Source organism: Triticum urartu, chromosome 1A (genome assembly GCF_056163025.1).
Source record: "Triticum urartu cultivar PI428250 chromosome 1A, HENAU_Tu73, whole genome shotgun sequence".
In the NCBI taxonomy this organism is placed as follows: Eukaryota; Viridiplantae; Streptophyta; class Magnoliopsida; order Poales; family Poaceae; genus Triticum; species Triticum urartu.
The window spans coordinates 531,989,622-532,014,911 of record NC_141873.1 but is presented as its reverse complement, the minus strand read 5'-3'; the positions used below and the strand labels follow the sequence as shown (position 1 = coordinate 532,014,911).

The 25,290-nt window shown below is 45.1% G+C and overlaps 3 protein-coding genes and 2 pseudogenes across 5 annotated transcripts; all 5 read right to left on the bottom strand.

Moving 5' to 3' along the window:
- Positions 1-10,936: 10,936 nt before the first annotated feature.
- Positions 10,937-14,225, bottom strand: LOC125526342 (disease resistance protein RGA2-like). Its single transcript, XM_048691122.2, has one exon. The coding sequence runs from the start codon at positions 12,949-12,951 to the stop codon at positions 11,476-11,478; it is 1,476 nt and encodes a 491-aa protein (XP_048547079.1). The 5' UTR covers positions 12,952-14,225; the 3' UTR covers positions 10,937-11,475.
- Positions 14,226-14,592: 367 nt separating this feature from the next.
- On the bottom strand, positions 14,593-16,901 carry LOC147992294 (disease resistance protein RGA2-like; annotated as a pseudogene).
- Positions 16,902-17,161: 260 nt separating this feature from the next.
- LOC125533059 (uncharacterized) lies at positions 17,162-19,237 on the bottom strand (annotated as a pseudogene).
- Positions 18,542-22,554, bottom strand: LOC147992293 (disease resistance protein RGA2-like). Of its 2 annotated transcripts, XM_087529126.1 has the most exons (3): positions 20,834-22,554; positions 19,147-20,596; positions 18,542-19,042 (listed from the first exon to the last, which is right to left on the bottom strand). In XM_087529126.1, the coding sequence occupies exons 1-2, from the start codon at positions 21,110-21,112 to the stop codon at positions 19,634-19,636; spliced, it is 1,242 nt and encodes a 413-aa protein (XP_087385252.1). In that variant the 5' UTR covers positions 21,113-22,554; the 3' UTR covers positions 18,542-19,042; positions 19,147-19,633. The 2 variants fall into 2 exon arrangements, with proteins under 2 accessions (XP_087385252.1, XP_087385248.1); XM_087529122.1 differs by having other exon boundaries at positions 19,147-22,554.
- A 103-nt stretch (positions 22,555-22,657) lies between these two features.
- On the bottom strand, positions 22,658-24,631 carry LOC147992292 (disease resistance protein RGA2-like). 2 transcript variants are annotated; one of them, XM_087529116.1, is made up of 2 exons: positions 24,240-24,631; positions 22,658-24,035 (listed from the first exon to the last, which is right to left on the bottom strand). In XM_087529116.1, the coding sequence occupies exons 1-2, from the start codon at positions 24,516-24,518 to the stop codon at positions 23,034-23,036; spliced, it is 1,281 nt and encodes a 426-aa protein (XP_087385242.1). In that variant the 5' UTR covers positions 24,519-24,631; the 3' UTR covers positions 22,658-23,033. The 2 variants fall into 2 exon arrangements, with proteins under 2 accessions (XP_087385242.1, XP_087385236.1); XM_087529110.1 differs by having other exon boundaries at positions 22,658-24,631.
- Positions 24,632-25,290: the final 659 nt, after the last annotated feature.

Below are 25,290 nucleotides of genomic sequence, written 5' to 3'. Positions count from 1 at the left end.
ATATCTCTAACTTGCCTCTTGTAGACAAGATTCTTTAGCGCCATGCATAGTTGCCTTGACTTGTTGACCGGCATTCCTCGGAATTACAACCTATACCGATTACTTAATTACTCATCAGCGCACCTCTCCAGTTTTGAAGGATACTGCAAATAGAATTCACAGGAGCATAGACATTAGTTAGCACAATATTTAGGTAATTACCAAGAATCAAAAATCAATGTATCTATTATGTTATTGAAAAAAAGACGAAGAAGTCATCATGTGATTCAACATAGGCTATAATATCTAAAGTATTGATTATAAATTTATGGCCAGACTCGAAAATTAGTATGTGTAAAACGTACAAGTTAAATCAAGGTTGCTATAGCTAAAAATTAAATGGAATAAAAGTTGCAACAAGGGAAAATCACTAGTTCAGAACAATCGTATGAAATCAATCTTATCTATCCTTTGGTATTAATATGTAAAAAAACACTGAGTGCTTAAGTAGATCTTCTTTCATCAAGTTTGGATTGCTTACCACGTGTTCCACATGGTAGTGCACACGTAAATCTATAATAATTTTCAAACCATGGAATTTTCAAATAATTGTACCTATTATAGTTCCATGGAAACATATTCATAAAAAATTTACTCCCTAAGTTTTGTACCAAAGAACGTGTTAAAATCCGAAATGACTAGCTCCGGATATAAAGAAGGACAAAGGAATGGTTGACATTATATGTACCTTCTAACGCTCTTAGGATTTGTTAGCACAATCGCTGTGAGGTGCTTCTCCCGTAATCTTCTTAATTAACCTCACTTTTTGAGAATTCGACAAAGTCCACCACAAGGGGATCACTGGCGTCATTCTTGAACCTGTGGCTACTGGTGTGAGTGTGTGACTACTCCAAGGGTGATGGTTGCTGCTTCTAGCACCTAATCCTCCTCGTCATTTTCAGCTATAAGACAATCAACTGTACTATGCAAACAGATACATCCGTTAGAAAATAAAAATGTAAAAAAATGAATTATGTACATTCCAAACATTTGATCTCTAGTCTTAGTGATATAAATGCTAAACTGATGTGCGTCTATAGGCTTGGGAGGCAACAATCTTGGCATGGAGGAGGAGGAGGAAGAAGGTGGGTGGAGGAAAGAGTGAGACACGAGAAGAGGAAGAAGTGAGATGGAAGAGGGGCATCGAAGGGTTGTGGCAAAGTAGTGAACCACCACGGATAACGATAACACTGATGGTGGTCACTGCCTCACTGACAGCTTGGCCGTATGCCTATAGTAAGAGCGACGACGCTGCAATTTGACAGTACAAGCTAAGAAAATTAATGGTGGTGGTGGCACTGTTGTAGCATAGCGAAGGGGACCGGGCCAGTTATAAAAAACATGACCAGGATTGATAGGAGGGGGCAATAAAGAGTACGACAAGGCGGGAGTGGTGCAGGATAGAGGGGCGGGCGACAAGGAGGAAGGGGCAGGAGGAAGAAGGAAATGGTCGGGGAGAACGCTGTGTTGCACCCTAAAGCTTACAGACGAGCGATCATACCTTAGCCTCATGCATCCTATAAAACATTCAAATGGTTATTGCTTAGTCGACATAGAAATGACTGCTTCTGCACCCAGTTTAATGAGCTAAAGGGATGTGTCAAAGTGGTCACAACCACCTCTAACATCGATGACAATGATGGTCGTCACCGGTAGCTTAAGCGGATACCTAATAAGGCCACACTTGGGATAGATGTAATTTAAACAGAGGTGTTTAACTCAGATGTTTATCTTACATATCACTATGCAATTTCCTTCCAGAAACGAAACGATGGGCCGAGACGGGTATTTTTTACAAGGATATTTTAAAGGAAACGATAATCCAAACAAGGCTTAAGAGTGTTGATGATCCGACTTGACACTGCAGGTTGATAGAGTGGTGGTGGTGGCCGAACTAGCAAAGGGGGTTGAGGCAGTTAGCTAGAGACAAGATGACGAGCTAAGACGGAGAGGAGGATACAGCAAATAGGACGACGAAGCGGGAGTGATGGGCAGAGAAGAGCAGGAGGCAACCGGTAGGCGTCGGGAGGACGAAGACAACCGGTCGGGGGAGAATAAGGGATGCCTTAAAGCTTACACACTAGTGGTTACACCCTAGATTCGGTTTATAAAACATTCAAATGATTGGCTCAATCGACATAGTATTTTCTCATTCACTTTTGCTAGCTTTGTGAGATGAAGTGTTTTTTGTCCCTTTTTTCTTCCATGAATCCTGAAGCCTAATCAGATTGTTCTCAGATATGACTTATAAATAGTTGTTTCTCTAACCCCAAACGCCTAAGAAATTAAAGTATCAATAAATCATTTGTCTCAACTGAAGAAGCAACATCGGTCCAAAAAATTATTTTTGAAAACTGATAACACGAAATAGTTGTTCAAGAGGGTTCTCCTCCCCCTAGGCACATCACGACAACCATTACAAAGAAAGCAAACACTTATTCCGCAACATCTTGATAAGAGTGGAACAAAAACTAAAAACATGTGTTATTACATGCCCAGAAAATAGAGCCAACATGTAAAGTTTCTCTCCAGATGCGTGAAGTTTTTCTTCCTCATCACAGCAAAATAAAGCATCATCTCTCACTTGATTCTTCTAAGCCAGCAAACCTGCGAACCCCCGCTGAGCTAGATTTCTCGTAATCAAAAACCCACATCATTACTAATTGGTGCACTTTTTCCGGTTTTGAAGGATACTGCAAATAGATTTCACAGAACCATGCACATTACTAGTTAGCTTCAGGTGACATCCAGCTCACTGCCCATCCCTGCTCAACGGAGACCAGGACACGGGTTCCTGCAGCTTCACCATAGCTTCAGCAGGGATGGGCGGAGGCGAGCTCGCTGCAATGCTGGTGCTGGTGCTGGTGGTGCTGTTGTTGTTGTTGTCTGTGTCCTCGTCGCTGGAGGAGTTGATCACACCGTGCGTGCTGACCAAGTCGGCGCCGTCCAAAAGCGAGACGTACGCCATCTCATCGAATTCCATCATCGTCTCCATGGGCGGGAGGTAGATGGCCGTCGTCTGCATAGGTGGCGTCAGGGGTGGAACTGGAAGCGCGTCCTCGTGCGTCTGCCCGAAGACGCTGGCCGTGCTCTGCGGTGCAGACAGAAGCAGGCCAGACGCAGACGACGCCGGGTTGACGGACGAACTGGACAACGGCGACGTCGTGTACGCGGGCGGCCACACCACGGGATGCAGATGACGCCTGGTTGCGTGAGTGAAGGGCGGCCACGCCACGTCAAGCCATAACAGGAACACGCTTCCGCTTCCGCCGCCATTAACGCCACCGCCCGACGTGGGATACAACTCCTCCGGATGCGACAATGGTGGCATCTCATACTCATAGTCGGACGACCCGGAGATGTTCTCCTGCCACTGCGGGAAGGCGCTGCCGCCGACGAGCGACGGTGGAGCCTGATCCTGGAAGTAGTAGGAGTAGGACGACGAGGATCCGTAGATGCTCTGCCAAGAGGCGGAGCTTCCCGAGACGCTGCCGGCGCCACCGCCCGACCCGTGGGTTTCAGAGAGCGGCGGAGGTTGTGGCTGGTGGAACGACGAAGAACCGGCCTCCCACCCGGATCCGGCGGACAACGAGGCGTGCGCGTGAGAGGCCGAGGTCCCTCCAACGCCCCCGGCGGCACCGCCGGACCCGAGGGTTTGGGAGAGCAGCGGCGGAGGTGGTGGTGACGAGGTGGCGGCTCCCCATCCGGATCCGTAGGCAGAGGAGTGGGAGGCGAAATGGGTGGCGGCCGGGTTGTACTGGGACGTGCGACGGATGGAGGAGCTTTGGGAGAGGGAGGTGCGGCCAGGTTGGAAGTGGAACGGCCGGAGCTGCAAGCGGCGGCTGGCGGAGCCGTCCTCCTTGTTCTCCATCGATCGGGATAGGAGATTCGAAGCTCTCGGCGCTAGGGTATTGGGGAGGAGGAAGAGTTTTGCCGGCGGCTACCTAGATGGAGGGTGCAATGAATCTGGGCTTGCCAGATGGACGCGCTTTTATACACGGAGAACATCGGCGGTCTCGGTATGAACACAAATGGAAAGTAGCGGCAACTCTGAGAGTGCGAGTAGGGTTTGAGATTCTCCTCGAGTGAGGGGTGATGGGCTGCCGGGCCCCCTTTGTGCTAATCCAGCCCATGCGATGAGAAAGTCTTGTGGCTGCTTGCTTTATGATAACCGGTTTATTCCTCAAAAAAAATTATGATAGCGGTTTTTTTTTCATTAGCCATTTGTCATGAGAGATAAATCACGGGACATTCCACAGGGTACAAAATCTTGTACAGTTCTCTGAGAAAAAAAAGCTTGCGCCTTCTATAGGTTGACGACAAAAAGGAAGTTATGGCAATCAATGACAGATGTTTGGCACCTTCCGGATGTTGGTTCACCAGTGAACACTGGCTCGGGGTGGCTTCTTCGCATCGTATGTGATCTCCGGGAGATCGAGCAAATGATGCGGCTACACTTTGGCGCACACATCATACCTGAAATAAGATTGTCCATTACAAAGCTTCCCCTCCTACTAAAGCTTCCTGCCGCTTCTTGTGTAGTACTAATCTCAATTCTCTACTAGGCCCAGATCAACATCGGATGCTTGAGTGCTGTTGTCAAGAGCAATGGAGTTATATAATATGGTCCTAATGTTGCACTAAGGGGCAGCCTCGTAGAAGTTCAGCTGATTGTACGACGGAAGTGTGGACCCCACCAGAGTCGGGTGGGTAAGATTGAATGTTGATGGTTCATTCTTGGCGACTGATGGAATGGCTTGCACTAGCATGGTTGTACGTGTTGACATGGGCAGAGTCATATTCACATCTCGCCGTCAACTCTTGACATGACATGCACTCTCGACATGTATGGAAGGCACTGCACTAGCTAAGCAATGGAGTATTCTTGCAATTGATTGAATACGATAATCTGGAGGCTGTGAATCTCATTAATGGCAAGTCCATGGATCAACCTAGATATGCATACTTAGTGCATGAAATTAAAGACTTGTTAGAAGGTGATCACATGTCTTGTTACTCATTTTTGGCATAGCATGAACTTCATTATTCACTTCATGGAAACATTAGACATTTAGAGGGCCGCAATATCATCTAGCTTAGGTTTGCACCGAAAAATGTTGAGGAGCTATGTAGGCGTGATTGTATTTGAGTAATACAAGTATTCACCCACACAAAAAGTGCATCCGGAAATAATATTTTATTATTGTTGCCCAAAATGCAACTTATGATTGTCTACTAGTCTTCATGATATTCGGCAAACTTTTACATGGATATTATGATTAAATATAGGGGGTAAACAAAATTTGAAACACTATAAGATGCTAAAGTTTTATAGGTCATGTAAAATATGGTGGTCCAAAATATAGAAGCCGAGATGGAAGGGAGGTAGACAAGGGGTGAATGGCGGGGCATGAAGTGTAAACAAAAAAACATGAGTGAATTGTAGTAAAGCTAAATGAATTCAAATTAATAAGCTTTAAAACTGGAAACAGACATGAATAAATCAAAAAAAACTCAAGCATACAAATTTGAACATTCCAAACCAATATGTGTATTATATATTTTAACTTTACATTAAATAGACTAGATCCACTAGGTCAAAACAAATAGATTGATATTTTTTGTTATTGAAAGTAGCAAATGAAGGACTGATCCTTAATGTTATATATATATATATATATATATATATATATATATATATATATATATATATATATATATATATATATATATACGTTTAATTTGTATGTTAACTACTAATGTGTTGCATTTAGGACAAACACTTTTAGGACATCTTATTTGTAAGTTCTATATATAAGTGATCAATACTACAATCATTTATGTTTGTGACACACGCAAACATTTGGATCTACACCGATCGCACCACGTACACAACATTTGGTTCCATGTAGTCAGAGGTTAAATTGAGAGCCCTAGGCTGACATCTGTGTCCCATCGGGTTTGACAGGTTAGCCCTATACTTGTATACACACGGGTCCCCATCGATGACATCGCGTATGCAACATTTGGCTTCATGTATTGAGAGGCTGACATCAAGGACCCACCAGGTCAAAGCTACTCATGGCATAGTCATCAAAGTGAAATTGACAAGATAATTCTTTCCCCACGACTTATCTGGGGATCCCCATTAGTGACTAGCGCCTCACCGTAGCGGACCTCCGCCCTTCCGTGACCCGAATGCAACACCGGGTTGAGCCCTGGAAGGGCCGATGGCTCTCGAAGGCGGCGAGGGTAATCCTCATCAACTCCTCACTGGCTAGCCTCCTCTGGTTCCTCATGAGCTTCTATAGCCTCCATGAGACGCTTCACCAGGAGGTGGCCAAATATCAGTCCAGGTTCTTCTGGGCTGGCGAGGGGGACAAGCAAAAATACCATATGATGAGCTGGCCTGACATTTGCAAACCCAAGGACCATGGAGGTCTGGGGATCTTGTCTTCCCGTCGCATGAACATTGCTCTCCTGACCAGATGGCTATGGCGTATCGCCAACGGGGAGGGCGGCCTCTGGCTTACCATCATCCAGAATAAGTATCTCTGGGGCCAACCTCTAGCTTTCTGCCAGCGCTCTGGGGGATCCCAGTTCTGGCAAGTTGTGATTCAGCTTCTTCCCGTGCTCCGAATTGGCACGTCCATCTCTGTGGGTTCCGGGTCCTCGATCCTATTTTGGTTCGACCGCTGGCTTGGGGATTCCCCTCTGGCCGCCCGCTTCCCGGGCTTATTTGCCATTGCGGCTGACCCCCGGATTTCTGTCGAGAGGGCCCTTATTGACTTAGGGCGTCTCGCCTTTCGGCGCCCCTTTGGCCCCCGGGAGGTTGACGCGTGGGACGCCCTTCTACAAGACATCGCTATCTTGCCGATGGATGTAGAGGGCGCCGCTGACTCCATGACGTGGTGCCTGGAGCCCTCGGGATGCTTCTCCACGAAGTCTCTGTACGCTGCCATCGCCCCCTCGCTGGCCCCTGAGCCCTTTAGCCTGATTTGGGACATTCGCCTCCCCCTTAAGATCCGGATATTCCTCTGGTAGTGGATCCGGGGACGTCTCCCCTCTGGGGTTGAAGTCCGCAAGCGCAATGGCCCTGGGGACGGGATGTGTCCCCTGTGCGCCACGGTTGAGGATTCGAACCACATTTTCTTCAACTGCTCCATGGCCCCGTTCCTGTGGCCGTGCTTCCGTGAAACGGTCGGCGGACAATGGTGCAATACCAACTTCCCCGACTTACTCGCGAAGATCCATGCCTCCTCCCCGCGTTACCGCCATATTAGATGGTTGTGCATTGGGATCCTCGCGTGGACGCTTTGGAATATTCGCAACAAGCTTGTTCCTTTGCGACGTGCGACTGACGCGATCTTCAAAATATGTGGCTATTTGCAGCTCTGGCGGCCGCTTAGCCGCCCCCAGGACCGGAGCGTCATCAACACCCTCCTCACCGACCTTCGATCGATGGCCTTCCGCATGGCGCCCCCGCTTCCGCCACCGCCGCCGGAGCCTGATTAGGCATGCTTCGTTTGTGGCGGTCTTTGTGTGTGTCCTTTTGTTCTTAGGGCTTGTTGAGCTATGCCCTCAGCATTAACCTTACTGCTACCTTATCTGTATGTGTGTGACTTTGAGTGTGTGTGTGAACATTTTTGGATGTTTGGCTCGGGCGGTTTGCTTTATATATAAAGCAGGGCGAAAGCCTTTTTCGGTAAACTTCTTGTCATAGACGTGACCTAATTTTCATGATGTCCACACATCTGTCAAGTGTAGTGCACCAACCATCCTAGAAGTTCCTGGGCAGGGCCCACTTCATATCTATGACACAACGGGCCACAGTCCTATGATGATTTTCAGACTTCGTCTTACTCTCTCCGTTCCTAAATACTTGTCTTTCTAAGGATTTCAACAAATGACTACATACGGAGCAAAATGAGTGAATCTACACTCTAAAATATGTCTATATACATCCGTATATGTGGTAGTTCATTTGAAATCTTTAAAAAGACAAATATTTAGGAATGGAGAGAGTGGATTATTGTCAACTCGGTTGAGCGTCAACCATGGCTATAACGAAACAAATATAATCATCATAGATGTGCTCACATCTATGATGATTTTTCTCGACCATGGAGTCATTTATACCACTATTTGTTGTAGTGATATGCATATGAGAACAAGCACCGGAAATGACATGGGATAACCATAACCATTGGCGTTCTCACCTATTAGTTTAAATAGTAGAAGCCAGCAAAAAGGAAACATGATGCATGATGTCCACGTGAACTGTGTGATATCATCAAATCTAAATTTATTGCAAGATATTCCTGGCATGCATTCCCACTAAAAGCAGTGTGAATAGATGACAAATGAAATGTAAGTAATGGAACCTACCATTTAACTACTAGCTTAACATAATGATACTGGTAAACACATAAAATCTAAATTATCTAATGATTCTTATCCAACTACCTAGTAAGGGGAAGTTATCACGAACTTGTATGGTGTAGCATGTTTGTTCATTTATTCACTCAGTTTTTTTTGTTTCTTTTTCTTTCACTATTTAATTTTGTTTATATTTTCAAAATATTCTAAATACATATATTTCAGAGAAATTTACTTCAATTTTGAAAAGCATTCGTCGTGCATTGAAAAATGCTCATGCAGTGTAAACAAATATTCATGCAACTTTTAAAGAATGTTAGTACCAACCAAATTCATGACATTAGAAAATCTATCGTGTTTCAAAAAATATGTCCGTGACCTTTCAAGAAAATTTTAAAAGACCACTCAAAAAATATTAATAACATTTTACAAAAAGTGTTCGCGTGTTCTAAAAATATGTTCACGAATATTTTGTAAAAATGTCAATAGAATGTGAAAAACGATGTTCATGTAATTTACAAATAAAAATACCTGTAGCATTTTCAAAATTCAACTGTTTCAAATATATGTTTTTGACATTTTTAAAAATCATGTTTAAAAAATGTTTGGTACCATTTACAAAATGTTCAGTGTGTATTGAAATTGTTTAACATTTACTCACAAAAATATTCAAACAAGTATTAAAAAACAATTATACTCTCTTCGTAAAGAAATATAAGAGCGTTTAGATCACTACTTTAGTGATCTAAGTGCTCTTATATTTCTTTACAGAGGGAGTACAATGTAAAAAATATTCAAGTAATTAAAAAAATATTTAGTACCATTCAAAAAAATTCAACGTGTATTTGAATAATGTTTAACATGGATATTTTTTTTCAAAAACTACTATTCAAAAAAAAACTCATGATATATTTGAAAAATGTTCAAGTTCCATCAAAATATATTCCATGTATATACAAATAGTGTATAACACGTATTGAAAAAATTAGACATGTATTAAAAAAGAAAAGGAATACGAAAAAGAAAAAGAGAAAACAGAAGCAACATAGGCAGAAAAAAAGAGAGGAGGAAAGTATAGTTTTCCCACTCAAATGTCGTCTTATGGATCAAATCACGGATAAATCACCCCCAGACTTGTCGGCCCTTGAGTGTTTTTGCTCTGATAAGTATACTACATGGAAGGTTCTAAAACCGGTCGATACCGGTCAGTAGAACCTTCCCAAAACCGGTTTAATCGGTCGACCCACTAAGATGTGAGCGACCCCAGTGACAGAGGCGAGGCCAGGCTCCCTCTCGCAATAAGCCGATATAGGTTTGGCGATTAGGGTCCATCTATATCTCTATCAACACCTCAACAGAGATTTTCTTTAAGCATGATAGTGCAGGCAGTTACATTTTTGTGTAAATAAAATTACAGTTTTCTAAATCAAATGATACTTACAGAAATCTCAGACTATTGAGACCTACTAACAAGACATATGCCCCTCAAAAAAAAAAAACTAACAAGACATATATCCTTGTCCAAGAAATGATTTTATTCCAAGGCTTGTTTGTTCAGACAAGAGTATGTATATACACCAAGTGATTGCAACTAAACGATGGGCTAGCTACTGGCCGGGTACCAACCACAACATACTCCACTTGAAGATCGTGGTGTTCTTGTTCTAGTGCCGCGCAAACTCGCACTCACACACATACAGGTACCTGCAGTACGGCGGTCTCAATCTCGCTCCATGGCGATGGACGTCAGCGACTCAGCGTCCTGAAGAAGTACCAGTAGGCCTCTTCAGGCAGGCGTGTTAGCCTGACGGCCTCGGTTGTCCATGAGCCTTCGTCGATGTCTTCGGGGAGCTCCATGACAAGCAAGGATCTTTCTTCAACTGAGACAGCGATGCTGATGCTTCGGTGCTTGATTGCACACCGGTCTCTGAAAGTGGCTATCGTTTCATCTGTAACAAGACTGTCTCCGGTGTAGAACAGGAAGTGATTGCGCGCCCGCTCATCATCACAAACATGCTCGATGAGATATCCTCAGAAGCAGCTGGCGCAGCCTCTGAAGATCCTCCTTGGCGATTGTCTACTCGCAGCACTTCTCAACCAAAACAGCGGATAGGAGCGCCTCCATTGTGAAGCACAAGAAAACAGGAATCTATCCCAGCCTTTCACCAGATAGATGGTGCTATGAGCTTGAAAGAGTCTTCAGGTAGGCAGTTGCTCACTCGGTGACTTTGAACGGACAGCTGAAAGCTTCAGAAGGCAATTGTATACCAAATTTAAGAAAATATACCTATCCAATCGTCCAACAAAAGGCAACAATGTTATGACCGAAGATTGTGCTATAAGTTTCAGAAAATGATGGCTGTCCTAATCTTTAATTCTTTATTGACCCATCCAACAAAAGTGATATTGTTATGAGTTATGACAGAAGAAAAGTACTGTACCTGGCTTTTATTCAGAGATCAACACGGTGGAAACTTGACGCTACAGGTTTCCATTTTTCTTCTGTTCTTTCCACACACCTGCCCAATCTGACAGTGATTATGTCCGCCCACTGTGTTCTTCTTTCAGCTGTTGTTCCAACTTGTTAGCCTGAACTCCCCAGACCGTAGTTGGTCATGCAGGCAACTGCGGGGTAGCATCTGCATCCGGTGATCCTCCCTCGCCGATGTCGAGGGTACTTGTCCTGCCTCTGAGCTGCACGGCAATTTCGTGCAAATGATTCGTAACTGGAAAGATATTAGTACTAGCAAGATATATCAGCTTTGTCCAAAAATTGAAAATATAGTCTGCAATAAGTAGGTAACCCCACATGGACTTTATTCAAAGGGTTTGCTTCCTGAGATGAAGAGTATACAAGAGTGATTACAAACAAAGCCAGTAATTAGGGCACCCCTACAGAATGAGCTACTGGGTTCCAGTATACTCCATCTAAGATCGATCGGTCTAGGACCACATCAACTTAAACCAAGCACCAACATTCAGAACAACATGCAAGGAAGCCTAATACATACCAATCTGGTAAGCCATACATAATTAATCGAGTATACAAGAGGAGAACTATGGTGTGGGGTTCTTGTGCCGCACAAACTCACAAGCATATACGTAGTTGTAGTATGGCGGTATGGGAGACCTCCAGCCCAAGATCTCAAATTTTCCCAGCGGCACGGTGCTCCATGTCCTCGATAGAACATCCACCAGTGTTATCGTCGGAACCTCGCCCTGAGCAGCATGCCCTTTTTGGTAAATATCATGTAGCACAAAGAGGTTAAGATCCTCAGATACTCGCCGTGTTTGAGCAAGGCTCCAAACATACCGAGGCTTATCCTCGTGAAGATATTCACCAGCCAACAATGCATTCTTCTCCAGATACTTCCTATTGTTTCTGAGAACCCTGCACCAGAACTGGATGCTGAGATTTTCTCTCAGTAAGGCAGCGACAATATATACGAAGATGAAAGATCCTCGCATCCCGAGGGCTGCCTCCATAGCTATGGAAGTTAACTTTGGGTGCTCCTCCGGGTCCGTGCTTCCAAACACGAGCATCTTGAAGAAATACCAGTAAGCTTCTTTAGACAAACAACTTAGCTTGATGGCTTCCGTTGTTCCAAACCTGAGCATCTTCTCTGATCGGCTAGTCACTATGATTTTACTCCCACTTGTCATGCATCTTTCAGCAGAGTGCAGCAGCCTCTTCCACACCCCTTCGTCCACATCCCCTATGAGCTCAATAACAACCAATGACCTTTCATTACCTGATGCAATATTTTGATGCTTGATCACACAATGATCTCTAAAAGTCATCACCGTTTCATCTTTAAGGCCATTTCCGCTGTAGAGCAAGATCGAGGAGAAGTGACTGCGCAAACGCTCATCATTACAAACATATTCCACAAGAGTGCTCTTCCCAATAAATCTAGGACCAACGATTGGAAGGACACCCAAACTCCCAGCCCCTAGAGGATCAGCTTGTAGCAAGAAGCTGATGGCTTGTTCCCTCTCCATTTGGCGGCCGAACATACACTTGTCAAAAAATAAATACGCACCATAAGGTTGGCGGTACATGCGAGGGTAGCTCATCAAAATTATAACAAACACCTTCATATCAGCAACCATGCTTTCCAGGACAAGAACAACATGTTTCAACTCCTTACTGACGTCTCTACCAAATTCTATGCTCCCAATTTGAGTGTCGCTAGAAAGGCGGCGAAAGCGCTTAGCCGGATTAAATTTGGATTGAACGAACGAGCAGAGACTCATCTCCTCATCGCCGGTCTTCTTCTCTCTGCACCTGAAGGCATCTAGAAGGTAGTACCCTCTGAACATTTGCTCTCTCATCGTGCTAGCCTGATGTATCATCCCCCGGTTTGTGACACACCGCCCGTCGGCCTCCTCGACAACAGCACTTACCCTCAGAAGCAGCTGGCGCAGCCTCTGCAGATCCTCCACGGCTGTCTGCTCGTTGCGCTTCTCGGCCACGAAGGATATAGCTCTGCCGACAAGATCACCAAGAAGTGCAGAAATGATTGCCTCCATTGTGAAGCGCAAATGAACAGGAAGCCCTCCCAGCCTCTTACCAGATAGATGGTGCTCTGAGCTAGAAAGACTTAGGAATTTGCTTACTCCATGACTTTGAATGGTTAGCTGAAAGCTTCAGAAGGCACTTGTGCTTTAAATTTCAGAAAATAGATGTTCCTAGTCTTCATTGATCCATCCACTGAAGGCGACACTGTTTTGACAGAAGAAAAGTATTTGTTTTTGAATGAAACGGATGTCGAAATGGTGGAAAAGGATGTCGAAATGGTGGAAACTTGATGCTGCACGTCTCTTCTGCTGGGAACAAAAGTCAAATCACACGCTTCTGCTCTTTCCAACACCAGCAGAATCTGGCATTGGTTGTTTTCACTCACTGTGTTTTTTTACTGTTGTTTCGCCCTGTCAGTCAAAACTCAAAACTCCTTGCATGGAGATACTGATATTTGTAGCAACACATGCAGGTTGTCTGAAATCTGAAATCCCCACACTGCGCGGGTGTTGTTTTCTTCTAAGTTCTACTACAAGACACTGTCAACAAGCATCATGGTTGAGAAGTGCTGTGAACACGCAACTGCGGTTCAGCTTGCGGAGTTAGGAGTTGCTGACTCATGACTTTAAAGGTCAGTTGAAAGCTTCAGAAAGCAACTGTGCAAAATATTCAGAGAATAGGCGTTTGAACCAGCGAACAATACTGTTACGACAGAAGAAAAGTTACTGTTTCTGATTGAAAGGCCAACGTGGTGGAAACTTGAAGCCCCGTTTTCCACCTGTTGGGGTCAACAGTGAGATCACATTTTCTTCTGTTCTTTCCAACACCTGACCCCAGTCCATCAGGCAGTGGTGTTGTTTTTTCAGCTGTTCTTTCATCTTGATGGCCCGAACTCTCGTGTGAATTTTCACTTGTGGTACTGACCTTTGTAGCAGCATGCAGGTCGACTGAACCCCCAGATTGTCATGAGTGTTGTTTCAACTCCTTGCTGGCTTTCTGTAACAATTACCATGCTCTCAGTCTGAGTGCCACTAGAAAGGCGGCTAAAACTCTTAGCTGGGTTAAATTTGCGTTGAGCGAACAAGGAGCGACTCACCTCCTCATTGTCAGTCCTCTTCTCTCTGCACTTGAAGATGTCGAGAAGGTAGTACCCTCTGAACATTTGCTTCATCATCATGCTAACCTGACAGATCATCCCTCGCCCCTCGGTTAGTGACACGCTGCCCCTCAGCCTCCTCAATGATGGCACATAACCTCACGGCAATTCTCGACCACGAAGCATATGGCTCTGCTGACAATATCACCAACTGCAAAAAATTGTGCCACCATCATAAACTTGAAGCAAACAGGAACCCCTCCCAGACTCACCAGAACTTGAAGGAGTTAGGAAGTTGCTGAATCAATGACTTTGAATGGCCAGCTGAAGCTACAGAAAGCAATGATGCTGTAACTTCCAGAAAATAGGTTCTCTCCTCACTAGTCTTCATTGACCCATTCAACAAAGTCGGCGTTATTGTGACAGAAGAAAAGTACTCCCTCCGTCCGGAATTACTTGTCGCGGAAATAGCTAAAAATGAATGTATTTATAACTAAAATACGTCGTATTTCCAGACGGAGGGAGTACCTGTTTTTGATTTAGAGGTCAACATGGTAGAAACTTGAACTGCATGTTTGCACCATTGAAATCAATAGCCAAATCACATTTTCTTTCCTATGTTTTTTCCAACACCTGTACAATCAAGCAATGGTTGTCTCTGCTCACCGTGTTCTTTCAACTGTTCTTTCATCCTGCACAATCTCTGGGTGGTGCAGCCGTTCGTTGGAAATAAGGTAATAGCAATATATGTCAGCTTTGCCCAAAAAGTGAAAAAAGTCTGCAGAAATATCAACTAGATTTTATTCCAAGGATTTGTTTATTGAGATCAAGAGTATACAGGTGATTACAAACATAACACTACATGATGATCTACTGCATTCTAATTGCAGTATACTCCGTATAAGATCGATCAGTCTAGAACCAGATTAACTAAAATCAAGCACCAACATTTAGAACAACATGCAAGGAAGTCTAATACATGCCAATCTGGTGGTAAACAAACATAATTGATCGAGTATACAAGAAGAGAACTACGATGTGGTGTTCTGCCGCACAAACTCACAAGCATTTATGTAGTTGTAGTATGGTGGTATGAGAGACCTCCAGCACAAGACCTCAAATTTTCCCTGTGGCACAGTGCTCCATCTACTAAATAGAACATCTACCACTGTTATCCTCGGAACTTCGCCCTGAGCAGCAGGCCCTTTTTGATAACTATGATGGAGCAGAAAGGGCTTAAGATCCTCAGAAACTCGCCGTGTTTCAGCAATGGTCATAATATACTGAGACTTATCCACATCACAATATTCACCGAACAACAATAAATTCTTCTGCATGTACTTCCTAAAGCTTCTGAGAACCCTGCACCAGAACCAGGCACAGAAATTTTCTCTCAGTAAGGCGGCAATAACATATGCAGAGATGAAAGATCCGCCCATCCTGAGGGCTAGCTCCATGGCTATGGATGTTAACCTTGGGTGCTCCTCCGGGTCCGTGCTTCCAAACACAAGCATCTTGAAGAAATACCAGTAAGCTTCTTTAGACAAACAACTTAGCTTGATGGCTTCCGTTGTTCCAAACCTGACAATCTTCTCTGATCGGCTAGTCACAATGATTTTGCTCCCACATGTCATGCAACTTTCAGCCGAATGCAGCAGCCTCTTCGTCCACGTTCCCTAGGAGATCAATGACAACCAACGACCTTTCTTTACCCGAGGCAATATTTTGATGCTTGGTCACGCAATGATCTCTAAAAGTCATTGCAGTTTCATCTTTAAGGTCATTTCCGCTGTAGAGCAAGATCAAGGAGAAGTGATTGCGCACACGCTCATCGTCGCAAACATGTTCCACAAGAGTGCTCTTCCCAATAAGTCCAGGGCCAACAATTGGAAGGACACCCAAATTCTCACCCCTTAGAGGCTCACCTTGTAGCAGGAAGCTGATGACTTGTTCCCTCTCCATTTGGCGGCCGAACATACACTTGTCCAAAAATAAATATGCACCATAAGGTTGGCGGTGCATGCGAGGATAGCTCATCAGAAACATAGCAAACTCCTTCATATCAGCAACCATGCTTTCCAGGGCAATAACAACATGTTTCAACTCCTTACTGATGTCTCTGCCAAATTCTATGCTCTCAATTTGAGTGTCGCTAGAAAGACGGCGAAAGCGTTTAGCCGGATTAAATTTGGATTGAACAAACGAGAAGCGACACACCTCCTCATCGCCGGTCTTCTTCTCTCTGCACTTGAAGGTGTCGAGAAGGTAGTACCCTCTGAACATTTGCTTTGTCATCATGCTAACCTGACAGATCATCCCTCGGTTTGTGACACACCGCCCCTCGGCCTCCTCGACGATGGCACGTAACCGCAGAAGCAGCTGGTGCACCCTCTGCAGATCCTCTTCCGCGGTTCTCTGCTCACGGCACTTCTCGACCACAGAGGATATGGCTCTACCAGCAAGATCACCAAGAACTGCAGAAATGAGTGCCTCCATTGTAAACTGCAAGCAAACAGGAATCCCTGCCAACCTCTCATCAGATAAATGGTGTCTCTGAACTTGAAGGACTTAAGCAGTTGCTGACTCGGTGACTTTGAATGGTCAGTTGAAAGCTTCAGAAAGCAATTGTGCTGTAAGTTCCAGAAAATAGGTGTTCTCATAGTCTTCATTGACCCATTCAATAAAGGCGACATATTGTTTTGACAGAAGAAAAGTACCAGTTTTTTATTTAGAGGTCAACATGGTGGAAGCTTGACGCTACATGGTGATTTAGAGGTCACAACTTTGTTCCATGCTTCCAAACACCTACAGAATCAAGCAGTGGTTGTTTCTGCAGTCTCTGAGCAGTGCGGCCGTTTGCTTAAAAGAAATGGTCTTCTCAAGTCACTGTAAACAAGGTAAAACAGAGTCAGCATTACTATCAACTACTCCCTCCGTTCCTAAATATTTGTCTTTTTAGAGATTTCAACAAGTGACTACATACGAAGCAAAATGAGTGAATCTACACTCTAAAATATGTCTATATACATCCGTATGTGGTAGTTCATTTGAAACTCTAAAAAGACAAATATTTAGGAATGGAGGGAGTAGATCTTATTCCAAGGCTTTTTTTATATGGAAGAGTATACAATTGATTATAAGCACATTAAGTAATTACATTTCTGGTAATACAATAGATTATAAGCACTACAATAGATTACTACACCAGAAGTCTTAGCACACATGCATATCTGGTAAGCCATTTTCTGTAAATAAAATTACATTTTTTCTAAATCAAATGAGACTTAAAGAAATCTCAGATGATTGAGACGTACTAGCAGGACATATGTCCAAGAAATGACTGTAACTACACGCTGAGCTGCTGGCCGGGTACCAACCACGACATACTCCAATATAAGATCGGTCAATCAAGAACTCGGAACATGCATGAACCACCTCTACGGCTCACTTTCGATCGTGGTCTTCTTGTTCTTGTGCTGCACAAACTCGCACTCGCACACATACACGTACCTGTAGTACGGTGGTATGAGGGACCTCCAGAACAACACCTCGGACCTGCCCCATGGCGCGGCGGCGGTCCCGGACAGGAGGTCGACCACCGTCACCCTCGGTGCCTCAGTGCGATCATCCAGCCCTCTCTGGTAGCTATCGCACAGCAGGAACAGCTTGAGACGACCCAGACACGGCGCTTGGGCCATGCTCCAGACGTACCAGGACTGGAGGTCGAGAGGGTACTCGCCGCCCAGCAGCATGGTGTTCTTCTGCAAGTAGTCCCTGAAATGTGCGAGGACCCTGCGCCAGGACCGGGCGCAGAGACGGTCTGCGCCCAGTCCCAGCAACAGGCCGGCGCTGATGAACGCGTTCATGAATGAGCCACGCATCTCAACAGTGAGCTCCATGGCAATTGGCAATGGACGTCAGCTCCGGGTGATCCTCGGGGTCCGTGCTACCGAATGCCAGCGTCCTGAAGAAGTACCAATAGGCCTCTTCGGGCAGACGTTCTAGCCTGACCGCCTCAGTTGTTCCGAGACTGGCCACCTTCTCCGATCGGCTAGTGATTATGATCTTGCTCCCAGGTTTCAGGGATCTCGTGGAAGAGCACAGCAGCCCCCTCCATGTGTCTTCGTCGAAGTCTTCACAGAGATCGACGACAAGCAAGGATCTTTCCTCAACCGAGGCGATGTTGATGTTTTGGTGCTTGATTGTACAGTTATCTCTAAAAGTTGTTGCCGTTTCATCTGTATTGAGGATGTCTCCGGTGTAGAACAAGATCGACGAGAAGTGGTTGCGCACCCGCTCGTCGTCGCAAACATGCTCCACGAGAGTGCTTTTCCCAATAAGTGCAGAACCAACGACCGGAAGGACACCAGGATCTCCATTCCCTAGCGCAGCCTCTGAAGATCCTCCTTGGTGGTTGTCTGCTCGCGGCACTTGTCGACCACAACGGATATAGCTCTGCTGACAATATCTCCAAGAACTGCGGAGATGAGCACCTCCATCGCGAAGTGCAAACTACCCCTCCCAGCCTCTCACCGTCACCGGATAGATGGTGGTCTGAGCTTGAAGGACTTAAGCAGTTGCCAAGTCAGGTGCACTGAGCTTGAAGGAATTAGGCAGTTGCAGACTTGATGACTTTGAATGGCCAGCTAGTCTTCATTGACCCATCGGGTGTTCCAGTCTTCATGGACTCTCTATCTGCCCTCTCATCACGCTAGCCTGACGGATCATCCCTCAGTGTGCGACACAACACCCCTCGGCCTCCTCGACAGCAGCAGATATCCTCAGAAGCAGCTAGCGGCGCCTCTGTATATTATCCTCTGCTCCTTGGCCAACCAAGACAGATATGGATCTGCTGACAATATCACCAAGAACCGTAGAAATTATTGCCTCCATTGTGAAGTGCAAACACACAGGAACCCTCCCAGCCATTCACCAGCTAGTGGTGCTCTGAGCTTGAGGAAATTAGGAAGCTGCTGACTCAGTGACTTTGAACGGTCAGCTGAAAGCTACAAAAGGCAATTGTGTTACGAATTTCAGAAAATAGGTGTCTTCCTAGTTTTTATTGCTGCTACATGAAAGTGACATTGTTGTGACAGAAGAAGAAAAGTACCTGTTTTTGCTTTAGAGGTCAACATGGTGGACACTTGACGCTGAATGCTTGCACCAGTGGAATCAATAGCCAGATCACATTTTTCCTCCATACTTTCCAACACCTGCGATATTAAGCAGTGGTTGTGTCTGCTCACCCTGTTCTCATCCCGCACAATCTCTGAGTGATGCAGCCGTTCTTTGGAAACAAGGTACTTGCAAGATATATCAGCTTTGAAAAAAAAGTGAAAACAGAGTCCGCATAAATATCAACTAGATTTTATTCCAAGGCTTTATTCAATGAGATGAAGAGTATTCAAGTGATTACAATCACAGCCCTACATGATGATCTACTGAGTTCTAGTTGCAGTATACTCCGTATAAGATCAATCAGTCTAGAACCAGATCAACTAAAATCAAGCACCGACATTTAGAACAACATGCAAGGAAGTCTAATACATGTTAATCTGGTAAGCCAAACATAATTGATCGAATATACAAGAAGAGTATTACGGTGTGGTGTTCTTGTGCTGCACAAACTCACAAACATATATATAGTTGTAGTATGGTGGTATGACAGACCTCCAGCACAAGACCTCAAATTTGCCCTGTGGCACAGTGCTCCATCTACTGAATAGAACATCTACCACTGTTATCCTCGGAACTTCGCCCTGAGCAGCCGGCCCTTTTTGATAACTAGGATAGAGCAGAAAGAGCTTAAGATCCTTAGAAACTCGCTGTGTTTCAGCAATGGTCATAATATACCGAGACTTATCCACGTCACGATATTCACCGAACAACAATAAATTCTTCTGCATGTACTTCCTAAAGCTTCTGAGAACCCTGAACCAGAACCAGGCACTGAGATTTTCTCTCAGTAAAGCGGCAATAACACATGCAGAGATGAAAGATCCGCACATCCTGAGGGCTAGCTCCATGGCTATGGATGTTAACCTTGGGTGCTCCTCCGGATCCGTGCTTCCAAACACAAGCATCTTGAAGAAATACCAGTAAGCTTCTTCAGACAAACAACTTAGCTTGATAGCTTCCGCTGTTCCAAACCTGATCATCTTCTCTGATCGGCTAGTCACTATGATTTTGCTCCCACATGTCATGCAACTTTCAGCAGAATGCAGCAGCCTCTTCCATGCCTCTTCGTCCACATCCCCTAAGAGTTCAATGACAACCAACAACCTTTCTTTACCCGAGGCCATATTTTGATGCTTGACCACGCAATGATCTCTAAAAGTCATTGCAGTTTCATCTTTAAGGTCATTTCCATTGTAGAGCAAGATCAAGGAGAAGTGATTGTGCACACGCTCATCGTCGCAAACATGTTCCACAAGAGTGCTTTTCCCAATAAGTCCAGGACCAACGATCGGAAGAACACCCAGATTCAAACCCCCTAGAGGCTCAGGTTGTAGCAAGAAGCTGATGGCTTGTTCCCTCTCCATTTGGCGACCGAACATACACTTGTCAAAAAATAAATATGCACCATAAGGTTCGCGGCACATGCGAGGATAGCTCATCAGAAATATAGCAAACTCCTTCATATCAACAACCACGGTTTCCAGGGCAAGAACAAGCTGTTTCAACTCCTTACTGATGTCTCTACCAATTTCTATGCTCTCAATTTGAGTGCCGCTAGAAAGGCGGCGAAAGCGCTTTGCGGGGTTAAATTTGGATTGAATGAACAGGGAGCGACTCACCTCCTCATCGTCGGTCTTCTTCTCTCTGCACTTGAAGGTGTCGAGTAGGTAGTGCCCTCTGAACATTTGCTTTCTCATCATGCTAACTTGACAGATCATCCCTCGGTTGGTGACACACCGCCCCTCGGCCTCCTCGATGATGACACGTAACCTCAGAAGCAGCTGATGCAGCCTCTGCAGATCGTCTTCCTCGGTTCCCTGCTCACGGCACTTGTCGACCACGAATGATATGGCTCTGCCAGCAAGATCACCAAGAACTGCAGAAATGAATGTCTCCATTATGAAGTGCGAGCAAACAGGACCTCCTCCAAAGCCTCAGATTAGCTAGATGGTACTCTAAGCTGGATGGAGTTAGGCAGCTACTGACTCTATGGCTTTTAAACGGTCAGTGGAAAGCAACAGAAAGCAATCATGCAAAAAAATCAGAGAAAGGCGGCTAGGACAGAAGAAAAGTATCTGCTCCTGATTCAAAGGTCGGCGTGGTGGAAACTTGAAGCTGCATGTTTCCCCTGCTGGGATCAACATCAGGCAGTGGTTGTGTTTGCTCACTCCCATACAAACTCACAGTCATATGTGTAGCTTTGGTACAGTATATACGAGACTTGAAGCACCAGACGTCAAATTTGCCCCGTGGAAGAGCGCTCCAGGTACCGGATAGAGGATCCACCGCTGATATCCTTGGAACCTCGTCATGAGCAGCAGGACCTTTTTGGTAGCAACCACGTCGCATCAAACACTTAAGATCCTTGGACCCTTGCCTTGTTTCGGCCATGCTCCAAATATAGAGACCAGGGCTGCTGGTATTCATTGACAGGATATTGACCTAACCATGAGATATTCTTCTGAATATCCGCCTTCGTGTGTGTGTGAGAACCCTGCGCCACAACCAAGCACTGAGATCTGATCTCAGTAATGCGGCAGCAACATATGCGGTGATGAAAGATCTGTGTCTCAAGGGCTTAGCTCCATGGCTCTGGATGTTAGCTTTGGGTGCTCCTCCGGATCAGTGCTTCCAAACACGGGCATCTTGAAGAAAATACCAGTAAGCTTATTCGACAAAAAAATTAGCTTGATGGCTTCCATTGTTCCAAAACTAACCATCTTCTCTGCTCAGCTTGTTCCCTCTCCATTTGGTGACCAAACAAACACTTGATGGCTTGTTGCTGACTTGGTGACTTTTAACGGTCAGTAGGAAGCTTCAGAAAGCAATTGTGCGAAAAATTCAAAGAATAGGCGTTTGACCCAGCCAACGAAGGTGACACTGTTATGTCAGAAAAAAAGTATTTATTTCTGATTTAATAAAAGTCAGTGTGGTGGAAACTTGAAGCTGCAAGTTTCCCCTGTTGGGATCAACAGTGAGATCCCTTTTTTGTTCGGTCCTTTCCAACACCTGTGCAATCAGGCAGTGGTTGTGTTTGTTCACTCTGCTCTTTCAGCTGTTTTTTTATCTTGTTAGCTCCAGCTATCTGTGTTTATTTTCACTTGCGCTACTGATCTTTGTAGCAAGGCATGCAGGTTGCCTGAACTGAACTCCCCAGACTCGTGTGAGTGATGTTGTCTTCTACAAGACACCATTAACCAGCATCATGGCTGAAAGCTGCCAAACTTCACAGCACGATTTGCAGAGGTTGCACCAGCTGATTCTGAGGATCTGTGCCGATGTTGAGGACGCACAGGGTACTTGCCCTTCATCGCCCTCTCTGAGCGGCGCCGTCATTCGTGTAAACGAAACGGGCTTCTCGAGTGGTTGGAAACAACACTAGATGTTAGTACTAGCAAGATATGTCAACTTTATACAGTAAGTGAAAGGAGAGTCTGCAGAAATATCAGCTACTTAGTCAAGGGCTTGTTTATTCAGATGAAGAGTACACAAGTGGTTACAAGCACAACCGGCAATTAAGGAGCCCTATGTAAACATCTAGCTCCATATAAGCTCAACCGGTAATTAAGGAGCCATATATGTACTAACACCTAGCTCCATACAAGTAAGCACAACCAGTAATTAGGTACCAGTTACAATATACTCCATATAAGCTCGAGTCAAGAACCAGATCAACTTAAATACACCAACTTTAACACCAGCAAAGCAAGGAAGTCGCATCTACCAATCTGGTGAACCATGGTCCATAAGACAAGAAGAGAACCACCAGTAATTCAAAGCAGTGTCACGACGGTGCCAAAGAGCGCTCCTCTTCTTCATCTATGCTGTGGTACTACTCTCGTGCCGGACAAACTCACAAACAGTTGTGTAGCTGTAGTACGGTGGTATGACAGACCTCCAGGACAAGACCTCAAATTTTCCCCGTGGCATAGCACTCCAGGTGCCAGATATAAGATCCATCACTGTTATCTTTGGAATCTCGCCATGAGAAGCAGGCCCTTTTTGAGGGTCACACCCTTGCAGATAGAACTTAATATCCTCAGAACCTTGCCGCCTTTTGGCCATGCTCCAAACATACCGTGGCTGTTCTTCATCAACAGGACATTCACCTAACAACAAGATATTCTTCTGCCTGTGCTCCCTAAGGTGTCTGAGAACCCTGCACCAGAACCGAGCACTAATATTTTCTCTCAGTAAGGCAGCAATGATATATGCGTATAAGAAAGATTCACGCATCTCTAGGGCTATCTCCATGGCAATGGATGTTAGCTTTGGGTGCTCCTCCGGATCCGTGCTACCAAACACGAGCGTCCTGAAGAAATACCAGTAAGCTTCTTTTGACAAATAATTTAGCCTGACAGCTTCCGTTGTTCCAAGACTGGCCGTCTTCTCTGATCGGCTGGTGATTATGATTTTGCTCCCATGTGGCATGTATAGTTCATACAAGTGTAGCAGCCTCTTCCATGCCCCTTTGTCCACATCCCCTAAGAGCTCAATGACAACCAACAACCTTTTTTCATCCAAGCCAATATTTTGATGCTTGATCGTACAATGATCTCTAAAACTTGTCACTGTTTCATCTTTAAGGTCGTTTCCAGTGTAGAGCAAGATCAAGGAGAAGTGATTCTGCACACGCTCATCATTGCAAACATGGTCCGCAAGAGTGCTCTTCCCAACTCGTGCAGGACCAACAATTGGAAGGACGCCCACATTTCCATTCCCTGGAGGCTCAGCTTGTAGCAAGAAGCTGATGGCTTGTTCCCTCTCCATTTGGCGGCCAAACATATACTTGTCCACAAATAAATATGCCCCATAGGGTTGCTGGTACATGCGAGGGTAGCTCATCAGAAATATAGCAAACTCCTTCATATCAGCAACCACGCTTTCTAGGCCAAGAACAACCTGTTTCAACTCCTGACTGCTTTCTCTACCAATTACCGTGCTCTCAATCTGACTGTTGCTAGAAAGACAGCGAATACGCTTAGCCGGATTGAAATTGGATTGAGCAAACAAGAAGCGACTCACCTCCTCATCATCGGCCTCCTTCTCTCTGGACCTGAAGGTGTCAAGAAGGTAGTACCCTCTGAACATTTGCTCTCTCATCGTGCTAGCCTGATGTATCATCCCTCGGTTTGTGACACGCCGCCCCTCGGCCTCCTCAACAATGGCACTTACCCTCAGGAGCAGCTGGCGCAGCCTCTGCAGATCCTCCTCAGAGGTTGTCTGCTCGCGGAGCTTCTTGACCACGAAGGATATAGCTCTGCCGACAAGATCACCAAGAACCGCAGAAATGATTGCTTCCATTGTGAAACGCAAACAAACAGAAAGCCCTCCCAGCCTCTTACCAGATAGATGGTGCTCTAAGCTAGAAAGACTTGGGAATTTGCTGACTCAATGACTTTGAATGGTTCGCTCAAAGCTTCAGAAGGCACTTGTGCTTTAAATTAGGTGTTTTCCTACTTTCTAGTCTTCATTGACCCATCCAATGATGGCGACATTGTTTTGACTTTGGAAAGAAGGAAAGTATTTGTTTTTGAAAAGGATATCGAAATGGTGGAAACTTGATGCTGCACGTCTCTTCTGCTGGGAACAAAAGTCAAACCACACTCCTCTTCCGTTCTTTCCAACACCAGCAGAATCTGGCATTGGTTGCTTTCACTCGCTGCTTTTTTTTACTGTTGTTTCTTCTTGTCAGTCAGAACCCCTTGCATGGAGATACTGATCTTTGTAGCAACACATGCAGGTTGTCTGAAATCTGAACTCCCCACACTGTGCGGGTTTTGTGTTCTTCTAACTTCTACAAGACACTGTTAACAAGCATCATGGCTGAGAAGTGCTGGGAACAGGCAACTGCGGTACAGGATCTAGAGAGGCTGCTTCTGAGGATCTATGCCGTTGTTGAGGAGGCCAAGAGGGGAGCGTCGCAAACTGAGGGATGATCCATCAAGTTGTGGAGCTCACTGGTGATTCCAGTAGTCGCACCTTAGACACTTCTAACAGTAGACATCTTTCAAAGCACAGAAAATTGCTAAAGTCGACAAAATTTTGATCCGACCAATTCAGCGAAAGACTTGTA